This window comes from Typopeltis vanoorti, chromosome 1 (genome assembly GCF_054136105.1).
Source record: "Typopeltis vanoorti isolate ZY-2024b chromosome 1, IOZ_Tvanoo_1.0, whole genome shotgun sequence".
Taxonomy (NCBI): domain Eukaryota; kingdom Metazoa; phylum Arthropoda; class Arachnida; order Uropygi; family Thelyphonidae; genus Typopeltis; species Typopeltis vanoorti.
The window spans coordinates 147,302,233-147,322,500 of record NC_143549.1 but is presented as its reverse complement, the minus strand read 5'-3'; the positions used below and the strand labels follow the sequence as shown (position 1 = coordinate 147,322,500).

Below are 20,268 nucleotides of genomic sequence, written 5' to 3'. Positions count from 1 at the left end.
GTGCATCGCTGTTTTTTTTTCCCCACATCCAGTTGTGCATGTGATCAACTTTTTTCACCGTTTTCTGTTACTATTGTTCAGTGCGGCATGTCGAAATTGAGGGGTGTTTGATCGGCGTGGGCTATTTATGATAACATATACAGTGGTATCTCGCTAATCCGAACTAATGAAAACTGTGCTCGTTCGGATTAGTGAATTTCCCCCAAGAGACAACAATAACTAGCGTTTAAGACAAAAATAATCAGATTCAAATGGTACATCAATTTAATTCTGTAAATAAATTAACTGATAGAAAAAAGCTACTGTACTGTAATGTAAAACAAAAAAAAAAAAAAAAAAATACAGTACACAAGTTTATTTTAGTAAAAAATTTAATTTGTATGTACCTATATTATTGAGGATTCTGATTTAATAAAATTGCATAGTTTAGTACGTAACTTAATTTACGTAAAAAATATCACTTTCTTGTACACAACACAAAAAAAAGTGTTTTATTTCTTTGTAAAAAAGACACCGATTTTCTTTTGCTTCTTGGAAGCAAACTTTTTTTGAATGCTTCTTATCGGAGCTGCATTAACAACAAAATTTTGTGGAATGGTGTATCATTCTGCTTAACACATTCTATACACATATTAAAACTGTCAGCTGCCTCTTCATGTTTTACTTTTTTTTTCTTTGAGTTCTTCATTGTCATCATCGTCTTCTAATTCATTCTGTAGTGTCATATTTATAATTTCAGCATCTGATTTGATTCTGAATTCACTTTCAGTTCTACCTATAATCCATTCCGTAACATCTGTTTGTGAAATTTCAACATTTGGATTTATATTTTTAACCAAATTATGCACGTTTTGAATTTCCTCTTTTTGTGTATATTTGTGATTTATGCCGACAAAACATTATGCTGAAGTTACGGTTATACTGAAGGTATAACTGTACAATTGGCGGTATGAAAAAAATACTGTACTTTAATAATAATAAATTAAATAATAATAGTTAAAATAATAATTATTAAAAAAAAATAATAGTACATAAAAAAACAATACATAATAAATAAAACCTTTTTTCTTTCAAACTGCAGTTCAGATTACTGGAGGGTTCGGATTAAAGAGGTTCGGATTAGCGAGATACCACTGTAGTTATTGCTCTTCCTAAGTTGAATCACACAGCGATGAAAATCCATCAGTTTATCCTTGAAATGTTTTGGCATTCTTTGGCAAAGGGATGGCCTTCGAAGAAGGGAAAACCTTTTCCTCTTCGTGAATCTTGTGATCCAACCTTGGCTCACTTTCAGGTCTGTGCAACTGATGTCTTGTTTTGTAGCTAACTCACACGCTTTGAAATATAACATTTCGTGTGAAACAGAGTAACCATCTTTATGCAAACCTAACATGTATTCAAGTAACTCTTCCTCTAATTCAAGAAACTTTTCGCTTTTAAGTCCTTGGAATGCTTTTCTTAACTTATTGGTACCTTCTAATGCAAGTTTCTGTTTATACCAATATCGCACATAAAAGTCATGTAAACTCAGCCTACTGCTCAATTGCCATGTTTCTCTGCAAAATTAATAACTTTGAGTTTAAAACCAGCACTGCAACTTGAAAGTTTCTCCATATTTCAAGCAAAAATTACCAGTAATTTACAAGACTTGAGATACATAATGAACAATCCTTCACAAATGACTAATGAGAAGTGAAATCAAAGCGCGAAACAGACAGAAATGGTAGGTCAGTAGAGATATAGCAGCTATGAAGACGTGCATATGATTGGTATGGTATTAACAAAAGATCGCATGACCCAATCACAAAGGCAAGTCGACAACTGTTAAGTTGAAATGCTAATTCTCTTCAAACGAATTCCATAATATCTGAAATTGCCATAACAACATTCGCTATATATTTCTTAGTTTTAACACGTACATGACGGGATGGAGTTTTATCCATTTATCGTTCCGATGGAACTTCTCGTTACTGTTTGTCTACCGCTTCTGCATCGTGTGGGCAGGCTCAGCTCACACACAGTTTCAACCCTTCAGTTGAATTTGATTGCTGCTTATTTGTGTGCCGCTTCCGCATCGAGCAGACTCACGCACACATTATGTGGAATGTTTCAATTTACAATAGAATTTTATTTAAAGTTAGCCTTTTTCAATGTCTTAATGACATTGAAAATTTCAAATGCAATCAAAAAACACTTATTTCATGTAATTGAAAAATTGGACAATAGTTTTTAGTTAGTTACTGTGTTTGTCGGTGCAACATATGGTTTTGCTTGAGTCTATACAGCATAGTTTCTGTGGGAGAAGACGTGATTCATTAATTAATGCCATTTTTATCCCAGTTGTCTCTAATTGCCCTATTTGTTGAGAAATATATTACACAGACTGCAAATGTCTCTGTACCTTATTCAGTGATACAATAATACTACTCGTTTTTCTTGTGTCTGCAGTAGCCGAAGTCATAAGAGACTGAAATATAAGATCTGACAATATTAGTTGGGAAGGGTCTGTTGTTTATCACGGGGAGTGAGTTACTATCACCCCAACGTGAAAGTGTTTAAACTTTGTTTCGAATGTGAGGTATATGTGAAATTTTTTAATTTCTTGTTTTGTAGAGTAAAATCAGGGGTGAAAGCAAGTTATATTGAAGTAAATATGGTATGACAGAAAGTCAACTGAATAAATTCATATGGAATAAGAGAGATATTAGTGAAAACACTAAAGTAGTGTACAAGTTGGTGTTTAAACCAATTTTAACTTATGAATCTTAACTTATGAATTTTAACTTATAGATCAAGGTTTTATTTCAAGCTGGGCTAGAAATAAAATGCTTAATCAAAGATTGGAGACTATAGATATAAGAGTTCTGAGAACAATTAGGGAAGTGAACAGATGGGATTAATAGCAGAATCATATTAAAAATGAAGAGAGTAGTAGGAATTTATCACTGTTAGCATTCAGGAATGTATCAGCAAAGCTAATCTCAGGTACTAGGGTCACAATTAAACAGAACGGGAAAGGTTAGTGAGATAGGTTGATTGTAGAATGCAAAAAAGAAAATCCAGTGGAAGATCAAGATCCAGGTGGATTTATGCAGATAGAAGTAAGTCAAGTTTTTGAAGTCATATAAGATCTGACAATATTAGTCTTGATAGATAAGACTAATCTGGAGAAAAATTATCATTAGGAAGTAAGCTTTTCATGTAGTATTATTATAGTCACTTCAGGGTACATATCATGAATGTGATGATGGTATCGGGATACAGTCTACTTCTAACGAAATAACTCTTTGTGATCACAGAGTTAGACATAGTGAATTACTTTAGCATTTTTGTGGCTATGGGGCTTTAGTCAGGGCATTTTAGTAGTTTGTTATAGTGACTAGCTGTTCTAATGGTATTTGCTATAATGAGTCAACTGAAGTATGGTGGCACAATATTATATAATTACATTTACATTATTACTCCTTCTTATCAAGATTTTCTTTTATATTAATGTTATCTGTGAGCTCTCCAATGTTGTCATAATCTTATGCTTGTCTTCTGAGATGCTATGAACTTTTTTTTTTTTTTTGGCTATCATCAAACATGTATTTTGTTAACTTTTCCTCTTTAATTCTGTTTAAGTGTTCATAAAAGTTTACATTATCTCTAATCATTCCTGAATACTAAATGTAAAGCTCATTTCGGATATCTTCCTTTTTAATATGATTCTGCCAATATATGCATTTGCTTGCCAATTTTTCTTCAGAACTTTCACATCTGTGCTTGCTAGTCTTTCATCAAGTGTTTTATTTCTAACCCTATTCTCACATGAATCCATAAGTTAAAATTAGTTTGAACACAGTCATTCTTTTATACTGCAACTTCAGTGTTTTGCAAAGTTCTCTTTTATTACATATAAATTTATTCAAATTGCTCCCACCTACATATCAGTATGAATGGGTTTCCAGGAGTTGTGAGTTCAGGATACAGTCATCTTCATTGGTGAACAAGTTTAAGGAGAGGTATGAGAAATATTGAGTGAGTAATGGCTAGTGCAGATGTCCAATGATGAGTCTTTGATTCTATGGAGATGTCAGAAAAGAATTATCTGTTTTATACAGAGATTATTTTATATATTATATCTGTTTTATAATATTAGATATTATAATTATCTAATATATTATATATATTATTTTTTTTTAAGAAACTAATTTTGCAAATATTATATCTTGCACGAGATTCAAATCCATAATCTTTGAAGTTAAACAAGTAGCAGCTTTAACCAAAAACTGAGCTACCAAGGAGTTATTTTAAACTAGCCAAAATAGTTTATCAATATTAATACCAGGAGAGAAAAAAGAAAAAAAAAGAACGCATTGAGAATAAAAGCAATGCTTAAGCAGTAAATATATATATATATATCTTACGAGGAACTTGGCAATGAACATAAAAATGTGCTTCAGTAAGGAGAGGATCTGGTAAGTCTGCAAGAAATCCTTTCAGAACACTTGCACAGTCATGGACATTAAAGGTACTTCTGTATAAATCAATAGTAGTTCCTATATTTAGCCGATATTTCAGATCTTGCTGCCTTGACAAGCTACCAGTTTTGCGGAATAAACCTTCTTGACAGACATCTAAAATTATATAAATATATATGTTAAAAACAAATTCAATAATTAAATGTGCAAAGCTGCTTTCATAATTGAATGTTATTTTTATATTTAATTAAACCAAAGCTGCCCCTCTCCTAAACTCATTGTGAACAATTAATATGCACACAAGGCGATTCCACTTGCCTATCATAAATTTAAAGGGATATTCAACATCTCAAAACTAACAAAAAAGGTCCCAATAAACACAGATCTGGAAACCTTACATTTCTGCGATACAACCCTTTACGATTGTGCAAAAACTGCCAAATGGCCAAACAAAGTCAAAATGTTATGATATAATCATGAATTTATTGATTACTAGCAAAAGAAATATGTAAGATGAACATAGCTCTCAACAGGTGTTCAGGATATCTCCATTGCTGGTCACACAGCCATTGGGCAGCCTCATACTTTTCCTGGATGCTGTTTGTCAGCTGAAAAATTGCAGAATATGTTTAACATGTTCTTGTAATACATTAACATTTCCCACAGGGGTAGAGGACACCAAGGATTTCAAATGGTCCTACAAACAAGATCCACAGCATCAGGTCAAGAGAGTGAAGTGACCAAATAATTGGTCCACCTTGCCCAAACCATCTTTCAGGACACCATTGATCAATATATTCTCAGGCCTCATGATGAATGGTAATGGAGCTGTCATGAACAATGCAGTTGTAAAAAGCACTGACAAAATATCAGTTAATAATGACCATTTGGGAAATGTTTAAATCTGCTGGAAATGATAGGAGTAAATCCAAGTTTCATGTAGAATCCTCTCTATAACTGCTTGGGAGAATCTCTTTTCAACTGCAATCCTCCATGTGCCAATGTACAAATTCCGTGCCACCAGACAGTATTTTCTTTGGTTTCTGGTGTCCTCACAGTTACAGCTTAGCAGATAGTGAGTTGTTCTTAATGTTAAAAGCATACTTTGCATTTTACTGATTACTGATGAAAATGTGTTCCAGAAAATGGATTGGGGAGATCTAAGAGAGAGATGATGGTCCGAGACCTAAAGTTCAAAGGATACACATTGCAAGAGACTGTAAAAACTACACAGCCCATTGCTGTAATGCAAAATAAAAGAAATAAGGTGGTGGTTATATATCACTGTACAAAGCTTGATCCAGCCTCACCTGGACTATTATGTGCAAATCTGGTCACCTGGTTTCTGTTTTAATTAAGAAATTCAGGAGAGGGAACAGAGATGATCAAGATATATCAGACTATGAAATGTTGATTATCAGAAGTTGAGGAAATGTAAACTGCCAAGTTTAACTGATAAGCAGAAAAGAAGTGTCAGAAAATAGTTAAATTGGTGATTTATTATTTATAAAGTCTCTGATTTGATACTCTTACAATTCAATCTTCTAAACAATGAAATGTAAGAGGTATGCATTTCAATTACCTAACTGCTGCTGCAAGTTAGGTGATTACAAGTTAAGATTACAAACAAGGCAATTAATGCTATGAAACCCAGCATGTCTGTTAAGTGCATGTATTCTTTTTTTTTTTCTTTATTTGCATCCCAGATGGAATTTGAAAACTGTTTTTTCGATCAAAGGGCAGTAACAATATCTAAATGCATCAACCCACCAATATCTTGATCCTTCTCTGGATCATTTTCCTACCATTTTCATTTCAATCATATTCTGTTTATCTTTTATCTCCCATTTGTTTAAGTGACTTGACCATCTCAGATTAGTTTGACACGTATTCTAAAATGCTAACCAAGCTCTTTTTTGAAATCTTCATTTTTAATATGATTTATTGTTAATGACATTATTCATTCTGCTGATTGTCCTGTCTGTGAAAAATAGCATCATATGTATAATATGATGCTTTATAATAGCATCATATGTAGAGATGGCTTCAGTCAGGACTTGCTGATAGTTTGTCATAAGTGTCTGCTTTTACAAGTTGTATAAACAATATACAGAGTAAGACAGGAACTAAGCTGAACCCAATATCAAATTAAAGATATAAAGGAAGTAAATTGAAGTTACTGTCAAGTATAGCACACTTGATAACAGCTTCAATATATTTCTGTTCAAATAATATTGTATTATAATATACATAGTATTATGCATATAAAAATATTACATATTTTTAATTTACTATTCTGTATACTGTTTGTCAATATTCCTTTTAAGGCACAGATTGGCTAGAAGTAGAAGACTGAATTTAAATATTGCATTTTATTAGGTTATTATTAAAAAAGATATTTTCTTATAAAAGAGAATTTTCTTTTAATTAGAAAAGTAACTAAATTAATGGCATTTAAACATTACCATAACACATGTGAATGTGCATTTTGTTACTAAACAGATTAATAATTACACTATTTTTAGAAATTCATTGCATATTAAACTTACTAAAATCTTCTTCCAAAAATTGTATAAGCTGGTAAACCTGACACACTCCTTCCTGAGTTAGAGGAGCACCATCCATGATCCCCTTAGCTAAAGATAAAATACAGTGAAATTTAATAAGTGTGTACATTGTCTTAGAACAGTGGTTTTCAAACTGTGGGTCTGTCCCTACAGGAAGGTTTATTTTTCATTAGTTGTAGAAAAGGAATCATGAGTAGCAACATTATCATCATCTCCACACATGAATAAATTTGCTGAAGAACATGTCCTAAGTTGAAAATTGTAACTTTTAAAATAAATATCTATGTGTGCTATTTAGTTTGGTTTGAAGTATATATAGAAAGTTTTTTACCTTGGGTATATAGTATATTAAAGATACCAAGCAATTTTATAAGCTAGGTCTTAATCCTTTTTTTCCCCAAGTAAGCAAACAGACAAGTAAGTTAAGTTTGCACCTGCATGTAGTGCAAGTCTGAGGCAACTCATGGTAAAGGTGGAGTAAGCTCCGATCACTTTCCTTAGTATTTCCCCCTAATGCAAAGCACATCCCCTGATGGAGATGTATGATGCTATGCCTTAAAGGCAATGCCCACTACCCAGACCGGTTTCGACTTTTATTGGCACATCCATAAGGGGATGTGTTTTGCATTAGGGGGAAATACTAAGGAAAGTGATCGGAGCTTACTCCAACCTTTACCACGAGTTGCCTCAGACTTGTACTACATGCAGGTGCAAACTTGACTTACTTGTCTGTTTGCTTACTTGAGAAAAAGGATTAAAATCTAGCTTATAAAATTGCTTGGTATCTTTAATATACTAATATACCCAAGGTAAAACACTTTCTACATCTTACTATCATCCTGAGATTTTTATTTAATAAGGTCAAAGCACCTTGTGGCAACTTGTTTAGGTAAAATTTATAAGCTCTGCATTACTTCAACCTTGGCATTTTTAGGTCTCGCTCCCACTGAAGAGACCTCAACAAAGGTCGAAACCGGTCTGGGTAGTGGCCCTTGCCTTTAATGCATAGCATCATACATCTCCATAAGGGGGATGTGCTTTACATTAGGGGGAAATACCAAGGAAAGTGATCAGAGCTTACTCCACCTTTATCACGAGTTGCCTCAGACTTGCACTATGTGCAGATGCAAACTTGACTTACTTGTCTGTTTGCTTACTTGGGAAAAAGGATTAAAACCTAGCTTATAAAATTGCTTGGTATCTTTAATATATATATATATATATATATATATATATATATACCAAAAAATAAAATTAAAAAAAAAAAAATATATACAGGGTGTTCGGGATAAATTTGACATATTTATAATTAATTATATTTTTCCGTAAGTTACATGTATTAACACACACTTCTCTTCATTTAAAAGTTTGGACCCTTCTTCATTCATATACAAGATGTCAGAAAGGATGGATAGCTGGAACCCACCTGAATCATGGAAGAGAATAACTTGTATCATGATGATTCGTGCCCGCCATCAAAATAAGGATATTACGACTGCTGCCCAATGCTCCCTGAATACAGTAAAAACAATCAGGCATGAACTAGAGACTTGCAATGGTGACTACGAGGATGTAGCAAGAAGAAAGATCCCTAGCAGACGATCTGATTGCGTTCGTACAGCAGAATTCCTCGCAAATCTGCAGGAACAGGTGTTGAAGAACCCTGGCATTGGAATTCGGGCTTTGTTCGTGGAGTTGCTAACTGTAGTCAAGCCCTGGATAACAAGGGTAGCCAATGGTAGGCCGTATGTATGGCAGCAGGATTCGGCCCCTTGCCACACCTCTGGGAAAAGTCAAAAATGGTTGTCTGAAAATTTCTACGACTTCACCAGTCCAAATGTTTGGCCTCCAAACTCCCCAGACCTTAACCCCATGGATTATTTTGTATGGGGCGCAGTTGAAAAAGACACCAATCGCACTTCCAGTAATACAAAAGCCCAGTTAATGGATAAAATTAAAACAGTTTTTGCGGCCCTTCCCAGGGAGACTGTAGCATCAGCTTGTTCGAGGTTCCGAAGCAGAATTGAAGCTGTGATCGATGCTAATGGTGGTTATTTTGAGTAAATCTTGTTGATAGTATTGTAATTAACTCTGCCTGTAATGTTTTTTTGTCAATTCATTAAATTTAATAGATACAAAGAAGATTTTCTTTTTCCTTACGAAACTGTCAAATTTATCCCGAACACCCTGTATATATATATATATATATATACACACAAAGAATTTTTTTTCTTTTTTTTAATAAAGAGGGCATCTCTAAAAATTTTGAAAACCACTGTCTAAAAACATTAAGTGTAGCAAATACAGAAACTATTTTTTTGTAGTACAGAAGCACCATCCTCTCCTTTTTTTTAATCTACGTTATGGGGAAAAGCTATCCAGTAGCTTATGCAGCTTATCCCTTTAACCCTGTACCTCAGCTAGTAATCAATTTATAAGTACTTAATTACGTTCAGGTGTCTTAAGAATGGTAACCAGACTGTTTTAAATGGAAATGACAGTAGTTTGACTAAAAGTAATGCTTAAATAAAAAATAAATCAAAAAGACCCAGATTGACATATGACATGTAAGAGGACTGTCAATAAAGAAAATTAATGAATACCATTATCACAAAAAAGTAGCATTAAATTATACAAAAAGGACCTTGCTGGTACAAAATAAACTAATAACATTATATATATTTATAATGGAATGGAGTGGAGTGAGAAGGTGAGAGAGAAAGAGTATCTGATGAGATATGAAAGAAAAGACAAAACTGTAAACCACTCCTACTAAAATTGAAAGAATAATTCAAAATTCAAAACACAAATGATACTAAGCTGAAAAACAGCTTTAACAAATTTGGCATGAAAATCAGCAATAAAAGACCAAAACTATAAAAATAGGCAGGAAAACAACTGCAAAAAAAAAAAAAATAGCAAAAAAACTGCATTCTCAATGGAGAACCTATGAAATAAGTAAAATATTTCAGCTATTTAGGCACAGCTACCGTATATTCTGGCATACAAGTTGACCTGGTGTATAAGTCGATATTGGAATTTTTTGAGTTTGAGTTTTTATAGTATACTCATCGTATAAGTCGACTCAAAAATTTCTTTTTCGTATTGACCAGCTGACCAATAGTTAACTTTTCACTATTGTGCAATGGCTCCTTTTAAAAGAATGAAATATGACACGAGTTTTAAGTGCAAAGTGATTAAATTTGCAAAAGAAAATACTGTGTTGCTGCACATCAGTTCGGAGTAAACGAAAAACTAGTTCGTGATTGGAGAAAAAAATGGAACTTTAATAATGAAAATGCCAAAAAGCTTATTACTTATTACTTAGCCAAAAAATTAGCGGCAATACTCAAGGAGCTGGTAGGTCATTCCCCCTCCTACATCAAAAACACACAACACTTCATAAACATCATCAAAGACATTATTAGAAAAAGATGATCTATTAGTGAGTTTTGATGTCTCTGCCCTCTTTACGAATGTCCGAATCAATGACAATTCTTCTTTTACAGAAAAAATTTCCTCCAGATATCACGGCGCTCTTTGCACACATATTACGTTCTGGTTATTTTGTATGGCAAAACGCTTTCTACCTAAAAAAGAAGGCACAGCCATGGGCTCACCATTATCCCCCACCCCACCCTAATTGCTAACTTTTATATGGAATACAGTTCACAATTAAGATTGAAAAACTGCCATTTCTAGATACACTTGTCACACGTCTTCCCTCAGGCAATCTTTCCTTCACTGTTTACCGGATACCGACATATACTGGCCAATATATACACATAAACTCCTACCACCACCCAACACAAAAACTAGGTGTCATCAATACCCTAAAAAACAGGGCTCTGAAGATCTACTCCAATGAACAGGCACTGAAAAACGAATTTAAAGTGATAAGCAATACTTTTCAAAAAAATGGATACAGCCAAAACACTATTAACAAAATTCTTTACAAGACCTCAATAAAAAACAAAGACAAACCAGACTACAGTAAAACTATAACCATTCCCTACATTAAAGGGACATCAGACAAAATAAACAGAGTACTACAAAAATACAACCTCAAAGCCACCTTTAAACCTCCTGCAAAATTAAAAAGCTTACTCAACTCATCCAAAGACCCACTCCCTCCGCTGGCTCACCCTGAAGTATACCGTATTTACTGCACCTGGAACATACCATACATAGGAGAAACAGGACGCACAATTCCAATCAGACAAAAAGAACATAAACGACACATTAAATATAATGATTATGGTGAAGCTGGCCTTTCTGATCATGCCCTGAACACCTTACATAGAATTGACTGGAAAAGCACTAGTTGTCTACATCACACCAAAACATGGTGTGATGTAGACAACTTTAAGTAAGCTTGTGAGATCATTATCAACCACCCAATCTAAACAATAATGATGGTCTAAAAATCCCATACATATGGAAGGCATATGTTCGTCCCACAAATCCTTCCTCTCTAAGAACAACTATAAATAGGACTGTAGAAAATCCAAGATCCTAAATCAAAATAACAACTTTAATACAAAAAAATAGGACATCACTGTTAAAGAAAAAATCTAAGAAAGAATGATTATTCATGTTGTAATTTATAATTTTTTTTTTTTAAATCAAAAATAACAATTGTAATAATAGAAAGAGGACATCACTGTTACTGGAAGGAAAACAATCTGTAAGCAAGATGTTTATTCGTGTAAACATAAATTAAATCTAGCTTGATGTAATTATTTATTTTTTATTTTTTCCACTAGAGGTCATGCCAGTGAGTAGCATGTGATCAAATCATTGTTTCTCTAGCTTGCTTACGGTTTGAAATGTAACGCAGCTTTTGTTGTATATTTATATATGCTCCAGATGATGATCTTGATATGACGATCGAAACGTCGGGATAATAAAAAGAGTTATTTTAACATGGTTGTAGAATCCATAATTTCAAAAATGTATTTTAGTCTTTATTTTTTATTTTATTTTAGTCTTCAACATTGTTGTGTTTTATTACAATTGAAAAAACTGATTGGATGTTCTCTTATTTGTGCATCAACAGCACTGCACAAATATCAGTGAATACAAATTTGATTCTCAAAAGAGAGTTCTCCATAGCAATAGGGACGGACTGTCCCAAATGACAGCATTACATTTTGAAGGGAATGAATGCTAGGTTCCTGCTTGATCCATGACAAGAATCAATCAGTTCAAAACAATTGTCAGGCTAGTGAAACCTTTATCAATAGCACTAATAAAAAAAACTGTACAGCTGCCTAGGTAGCACTCATGTCTTTTAAGTAGTGGAAAGATAAGGCAACTCTAATGCTGAGGATCATATTCCCATAAGCTCTTTGGTCAAATTTTTGGAAACTTTTAAGTTTTATTTTTTCTTTGGATACAAAAAATGGATCGATCTTTAATATCCACTATTTCTAGTTACACAGATCACCTTTAGAGATTTAGAAAATATATTTGATAATGTATAATGAAACAAACTTTTCTGAATAATGAAGGAAATTGGAAACAACTGGAGAGACAGAAGACTAAAAAATTGTATACCAGCCAGAAAATAAATATACAAATACAGGAAAATGAAGCAATTGTAAAAGTAAAGAAAGGTCTAGGACAGTGTTTCTCAACACGGGCAATCTGAATATTTTGGGGGATAATTAGAAAATGATGTTGCATTCGTCACCTCATCACTGATATACTACACTCACCATCATTAGCAAGGGGGGACATCAAAATTTTTGAGGCATTGAAGTGGGGCATGATCCAAAAAACATTGGGAAATACTGGTCTAGGACAAGGTTGTGCATTATCATCCTTACTTTTCAACCTACATATAGAGAATGCAATGACAATAATAAAAGAAGGAATGAAGGGGATATGTGTAGGTGGAATGCACACTCTGCTGATAATATAGTGGTATTAGTTGAGAATGAAGAGGATTTAAAACATTATCTAGGATAGATGATTTAAGGTAAATGCAGAAACCTGGTATAATGGTTGAAAAGAATAATAAAATAGATAAAACAGTAATTAGAAGTATGAACAATGAGCAAGTAAAATCATTCACCTACTTTGGAGGAGCCATTCAAGAAGATGTAAGCTGGAAATGTGAAGAAGAATTGCTATGACAAAAGAAGTATTCAAGAAAATGAGATCAATGATTAAAGTAAGATAAGTGAAAATGTGAGGAAAAGATTCATGAAAACATTTGTTGGGAGAATATTCTTTTATGATTGTGAGACAGACTATTACAACAGAAAACTGGAAAAAATCAGCTAACGGCTGTGCTAGAGATTGACTAACTCGGGAACTGATTGAAGAAATCTTTGCACCTCTGCACTAGGCTTTGGGAAGCTTATTGCAGAGGTGCAAAATGCTACTTCCAGTGAGCTACACGGGCCTCAAAAAATAAATAAATAAAATAAAATAAATAAATAAATAAATAAAGTAAAGTTTTTGAAATGTACTGCTTGAGAGCATTATTAGGAGTAAACTGGCAAGAAATAAAAACTAATGAAGACACCTTGCGTGAAATAAAAAAAGAAGCGAGTATTGAAGAAGATAATTGACGGAGGAAAGATGAAACTCCTGGGTCACGTAAAGAGACAAATGGACTAAACATGTTAGAAGGGAGGATACCAGAGAAAAGATGAAGAGGACAGCCAAAATACACATGCTTAGAGGAGATGTTTAGATAAATGGAAGAGGTGATATGCTACTAAAGAGGAAAGCCAGAAACAAGTGCACCCAAGGAAAAGAGAGTTCTCCATAGTGAAAGGGATGATGATCTGATACTTTTTTTTGCAGATAACCAAGTGATATTTGGAATAACTAAGGACAATAATATCAAATTCTCAATAAAAATCAAACTATGGCATTCAAAGGAAAAATGTCCATCGAAACTAACATAGTTATAGACAACAAAATAATTGAACAAGTTTAATTATTATTTCAAAATAATTATTGAAAATATTTAATAATTTTAAATAATTAATAATTTTGATTATTTTATCTACAAAGTAAGTAATAATAAATATTTAGAGGATTCAGTTTTGTTACAAATGTCTGCAGTAAATGGAATAATAAACAAAACATTAAGACCAGCAGCAGTTATCAAGAAAAAGCAGACTACGAATGTATAATACTTTATCAAAACCAACATTATATAGAAGGGAAGCATGAGCAATAAGAGGAGATAAGAAAAGAATCACTATAGCAAAAAATGGCAGGTTATACAAGACCAGATAAAAAAGTGAAATGAAGATAAGAAATAGATAACTAAATGGAAAGAATATCTAAAAAATGATATCAAAGAGAGATGAATGATTTACAAACTGAAGGGGTCAAAGAAACAGAAGTAGACCAATGAAACTCTGGACAGAGACAAACTGGCTGCCGAGCTTAGATTCATAAAAAGAGGAGCTTAAAACATAACTTGTTCTGTTCTTCATTTACAGAGAGATCAAGATACTAATGTTCTGCTACAGAAACACAAAGAATCCTAGGAACAACTATTTACAGTTGTCCCTGCCTATATTGAATGCAGACAACAAAAATAGTAAATAATAAACTTGACCAGCAGGTGGGATGAAATATGTGCAATGATCTTGTGAATTACTTGCATCTGGAGAGACTTAGATGCTCGGTGAATAAAATATGGGATGGCTTCCAATGATTCTGCACTAAACAGCCTGCACATCATTTAAGCATATCAAAGGGGCCCATAAAATGGCAAAAAGGAAACCAGATGGTAGAAGGAAGAAGTAAAGTACAAGCTTCTTAAAAACTCCTTCAAAACAACATCAGCAAACTTAAACTGAAGATATCAGTTTTAGTTTACATCCTTAAGCTATTTGATATCATTCCATAAAAATGAAGATGTGTGACTCTGCAAGAATTATAGAGCCATAAAACGCATCTCTCACACAGTTTCAAAATATGGGAGCAAGTGCTTAATCAGAGGTTTCAGGAGCTAATACACATCACTGAAACATCACCGTGGATTTACGAAAATCCTCAATTGATGCCATACACTTGGATCATAAATTTACTTTAAAAGAAAAAAGACCCTACATTTGGTATTTATTGGCCTCAAAAAGGCCTTTGATCAAGTTCCATGGAAATTAATATGACAAGCATTGAAATCACATGTTGACCAGAATACTATATTAAAGATATGTACTGAAATGTCACAACCAAAGTCAGAGACACAGCAGGACAAAGTGAAGAATTGGAAATCAATGTGGGAGCACATCAAGGCTTGTCAGTAAGCCCACTTCTGTTTAACATGGTCATAGATAATCTAACAGCAGACATTTAACGACCTGCCCCACGGGATATTTTATATGTTCACGATATTGATTGTCCCGATGAGCAATAACTCAGATGTTTACAGTTGATCCTGGATAAGTGGAGAACAGCTATGGAAACTGGCAGCTTGCAAATTAGCAAACAAACAGAAGACTGAGTGCATGTGCTATGATTTTTCAAATAACCTTAACAGTAACATCATATACTTTCAGGATATCCCACTCAAGAAGGTTAACAGCTTCAAGTACTTGGCAGAGGATGGCACCATTGATGCAGCCGTAAAACATAACATGAACATCTGAATGAAATAGAGCACTGTCCAAAGTAGTATGTGATAGAAGGATGCCAATACAAGAACCTACCATTATATACAGCACAGAATGTTGGCCTCTTAAGAAACAAGAGCAAAAGCTACATGCCAGTGAGATGAAGATGCTAAGGTGGGTCAGAGACATTACCATGTTGAACAAAGTGTGTAACGAACACATCCGTGGGAGTTTCAAAGTTAGTTCAATCACTGATAAAAAAACTGAGCGTCAGTTTAGATGGTCTGAACATGTCATGAGATGATCTGCAGATCATGACACAGAAGGTTATGAAAACATGTACAGACACCAAGGGGATGTGGTAGAACCCCATTTAACATGGATATCTTTTATACAAAAAAGACCTCCAAACTGTCCAGTTAGAGATATTAGTGATCCAGGACAGAATATCCTAGCAATTATGGACTAGGAGCGCTGATCCCAAGTGAAATAGGATAATGGCGAGGGCAAAGAAGAAGAAGAAGAAGAAATATACAGACAATATATACTCTGTTATTTAGATATATAGCTTCTATATGTTAGTAATAATATCTAAGCTTAATTAAAATTATGACTGCTGTTTAGCAGATAACTAAAACTACTTATAGCAATATTACTTTCTTATTCTTTTTTAAAACAAAGAGTTTTCAAACAAACAAAAAAACAGGAAGATGTACTGAGTAATGCACAAGGACATTTACCTTTCTGTTTTCGGTTAAAGTAGCCAAAAACCTTTTTGGTTTTTGTGACATCTTTAGGATCCAAAAGTGTTGCAAACTGTTCATCATTTAGGTCTAAAACAAAACATAAATGCATTCGACACAGAGTAGCAAACTTTTCTGCATATCTGGCCTGAAAGTCTTTAATCATCTTCAGCTTAGGAGAACATTCCACTTCCATAATAACACTAAGACAAAAAATAAAAATTATTATTATTAATATTCAGAACCTTCATAGAGTAATGAAGACACATTCATTACTCTATGGAGGTTCTTCCTGCAATGAAACTTCATTGCAGAAAGCACATCTAAGACAATAAAATCTATCTCTATAAACCTGCAGGCACACGAACAGTATAAAGCACAGTCCAGAAAGGTAACAAGTGTGGTAAGAAAAGCAAAAGCAGATTATGAAAGAACATTAGCCATGCAGGCTAAAGAGAATCACAAACAGTTTTTTCGATATGTTGCAAGTGAAAGAAAAAATTGTATACAGCAGATTGATTTTAAAGAATGCCAATGGTAGGGAGGTAACCGAATCAGTTGATATAGTAGAATTACTGAATGAGCACTTTGCAAGAGTATATCATCCATGTGGTGACATTGCAGAAATGGAAGAACAAACAGCTTATACGGGAATTGTGGTGAATGAAGTGGAGGTGAATAGTCTATTACAAAACCTCAATGTCAACTCATCTGCGGGATTGGATTGTATACCAGCTCGTGTTGTACGAGAAGTGGCTAAAAGAATTGTCAGTGCCTTTGACCATTTTGTTTAATTTGAGTCTCGGATCTGGGTTAGTCCGAAGGGTGGAAAGAGGGGAAAATAGTTCCACTACATAAAGGAGGTTCCAAGACTGCTGTTGAAAATTACCAGCCAATCAGCATATCAGGAATTGCTGTCAAGGTCTTGGAGAAAATAGTCAAGAGGAAAATACAAGATTGGATAGATGAAATGGAATACTCTATGGAGGACAGCATGGTTTTGTGAAGGGTAGATCATGCCTCAGTAACTTGCTCACGTTCTATAACACAGTGATGGCTGAACTGGATAAGGGTTTACAGTGATTCTACTGGACCTTGCTAAAGCCTTTGATAGGATACCACATGGAATTCTAATCAGTAAACAGCAGCATATGAGAATGGTTTATTCAGGAGTAGAGTTCACAAGACGGCCTGTGACTAGCGGTGTGCCGCAGGGTTCTGTTCTTAGACTGCTACTGTTTAATTTGTTCATTAACGATACAGGAAAGGATCTGAGAGGAACTGTGCATCTGCTTGCAGATGATGCAAAGTTAGGTAGAGTAATAGTGAATGGGATGTCAAAATTTTGCAGAATGATTTGGATAGTTTGGAGGACTAGGCTAAGGAGAATGGATGTCAATTTAATGTGGAAAAATGTAAGGTTTCGCATTTTGGGGTGAAAAGATTAGCAGCAGTATATCACATTGGTGGAACTGTACTCCAGGAGATTAACGAGGCTTGGGATTTGGGAGTGTTGGTGGATAGGGAGTTGAAGTTTAGGGGACACATCGCAAAAGTGGCAAAATCTGCTTATCAAATCACTTGGTTGCTGAAAAACATTTTAATGAGCAGAGACAAACAGGTTATTGTTCCTCTGTGTCGAGCCTCCATAAGACTCCATCTAGACTACTGTGCCCAGATATGGGCGCGGGTTTCTTCTCGATGGGGAGGAGGTGGAGAGGATCCAGAGACGAGTGACCAAGATAATAGCAGGACTATGGAATGAACCTTATGAGAACAGGTTGAAGATTTATGGGCTGCAGAAATTGGTTGATAGGCAGAAAAGGAGTGATATGATTGAGACATTCAAATTACTGAAGTGGTTTCTATAAGATTAATTCAGAAGATATTTTTGAGAATAGGACTGGTGGTGGGAGGACTAGGGTCCATCCATGGAAGCTTGGTAAAAGTGTGGTTAGAAAGGGTGTTAGAGCTAGGTTTTTTACCTTGGAGAGTGGAATAACCTGCCAGAGTCTGTGTGGGTGCCACGACTGTAAATGAGTTCAAGGAGAGGTATGATAGATACTGTGTGAATGTTGAATAGTTGTTCTTGACATGATGTTGGGCCTCCCTCGATGAGTCTAAGGACTCCTTGGAGCTGCCTGTAATAATAATAATAATAATATATCTCAGCAAATGGGAGTGGGAGATGACATCCCAGTTACAATCAGATCCTCTGATGCAGGGACCAAATCCCTCTTGATTCATGTTCCCTGAGATGCATCTCTTACTGAAATTTCACTTCCTTACTACTGTATGTTTGTTCCCTATGCTCAATTTATACTGCTATATTTAAAATCTCATATAATGATCACCTTGTCTTATCTGCCTAAACATTTCCGAATCATCAACCTTGATGTTTTCCCTAGCACATAGCAATATCCCAATAAATATCCCATCCCGCCCACCTCTACCTCATACTTTCAAAATCACTGTGCCATTTCCTTTCACTCTGATTACCTTCATAACGTTCCAATTTTCTACCCCAAGACACTAATCAATTATCATAAGTAACACTCCACCACCCCATTTACCTTTCTTTCCTGCCAAAATATGCTATACCTCTATAACTCTAGGAACATCATTTCACCAATTCCAATAATCCTTGGAAATGCTGAAGCTATCAATCAATGAATCAACTCATTTCTTTTATTCCTCTTACTCCTGGCATTTGTATAAAGAAACATCAATGGACTGTGAGTATTTCTATATCTAGTAGTATTATTCTTTTTCAATTCCATTTAACTGCATACCATGTATTCTCTCATGTCCAAGTGACTATACCCACCCACATGAGGCTATCCCTGAAACATCCACTCTGACAATTCTAGTTTCCCTTCCCTAACACTCATTTGCCCATAGAACAACAATTTCTCCAGATTCCAACATCCTTCCAGGTTCAAATGCAGTTGATCTGCATACAGCTCTCTTCTCTTCCCAAATGCACTGCAAGGATCTACATGTTCCAAACCTCTCTTTTGACACACTATCATGTTGTTCATTACTGTTGCTCCTCTCCTAAATTCTGCATTATCATATATGGGCAATATATATTATATGTTTCTTCCACCTACAAAAGGTTATTAACAAAACCTATATACATTTTAAAACTGAAGATCTGGAATGATACAATCAAAGAAATAATCAAAAAGAAAAAAGAAGCCTATCACAAATGGTTAAGCAGTAAAAGAAGATGTTAAGCAGTAATTAGAAGATGAAATAGAATATAAAAGAATAAGAACCATAGCTAAAAGAGAAGTCAGAAAAAGACAGAGAATCATGACATAAATTTGTTTCTAATTTAGAACATGATTTATATAAAATAAGACCAATGTATATAAGATTTTGAAACACTTAAATGCAGATACCAAAGAAAATAAAATTAAACACTGAATTGAAATTAGAAGAATTTCTAAATTACTACACAGAACTGTGGACAGACAAATATTTTAAAAAAGACAACTGGCAAACAATTAACGAAAATGAAAAGGAAATAACTGAAGAAGAATTAGAAATCAGCCTGAAAGAAACAAGAAACGGAAAATCACCTGGAGAAGATAAGCTAGGTTCAGAACTATATAAATATGCAGGAACAAGATTCAAAGGAAGACTCTTATTATTTTAAAATAAAATTTACTGAACTGATATCCCCCCCCCAATAGAATGGAAAAAAGCAATTGTGATTCCTATCTTTAAGAAAGGTAATAGAGATGACCCTAAAAACTATAGAGGTATCAGTATACTAAATTCCTGTTACAAAATATATAGCAGAATCTTAAATAACAAACTAATGAAATATTCTGAAAACTTTATTCTATAAGTACAGAATGGATTTAGAAAAGGACGATCATGTATAGACCCAGCCTTT

At 34.2% G+C, this 20,268-nt stretch overlaps 1 protein-coding gene across 1 annotated transcript in view; it reads right to left on the bottom strand.

Moving 5' to 3' along the window:
- Positions 1-20,268, bottom strand: part of LOC150110522 (rho GTPase-activating protein 19-like) — a 103,506-nt gene that overhangs the window by 76,005 nt on the left and 7,233 nt on the right. Inside the window, exons 2-4 of the mRNA XM_090394476.1 lie at positions 16,359-16,564; positions 7,013-7,099; positions 4,410-4,619 (exon numbers count right to left, since the gene is read on the bottom strand). Coding sequence (XP_090250602.1) covers positions 4,410-4,619; positions 7,013-7,099; positions 16,359-16,557 — 496 coding nt within the window. The 5' untranslated portion in view covers positions 16,558-16,564. The remainder of the gene's footprint in view (positions 1-4,409; positions 4,620-7,012; positions 7,100-16,358; positions 16,565-20,268) is intronic.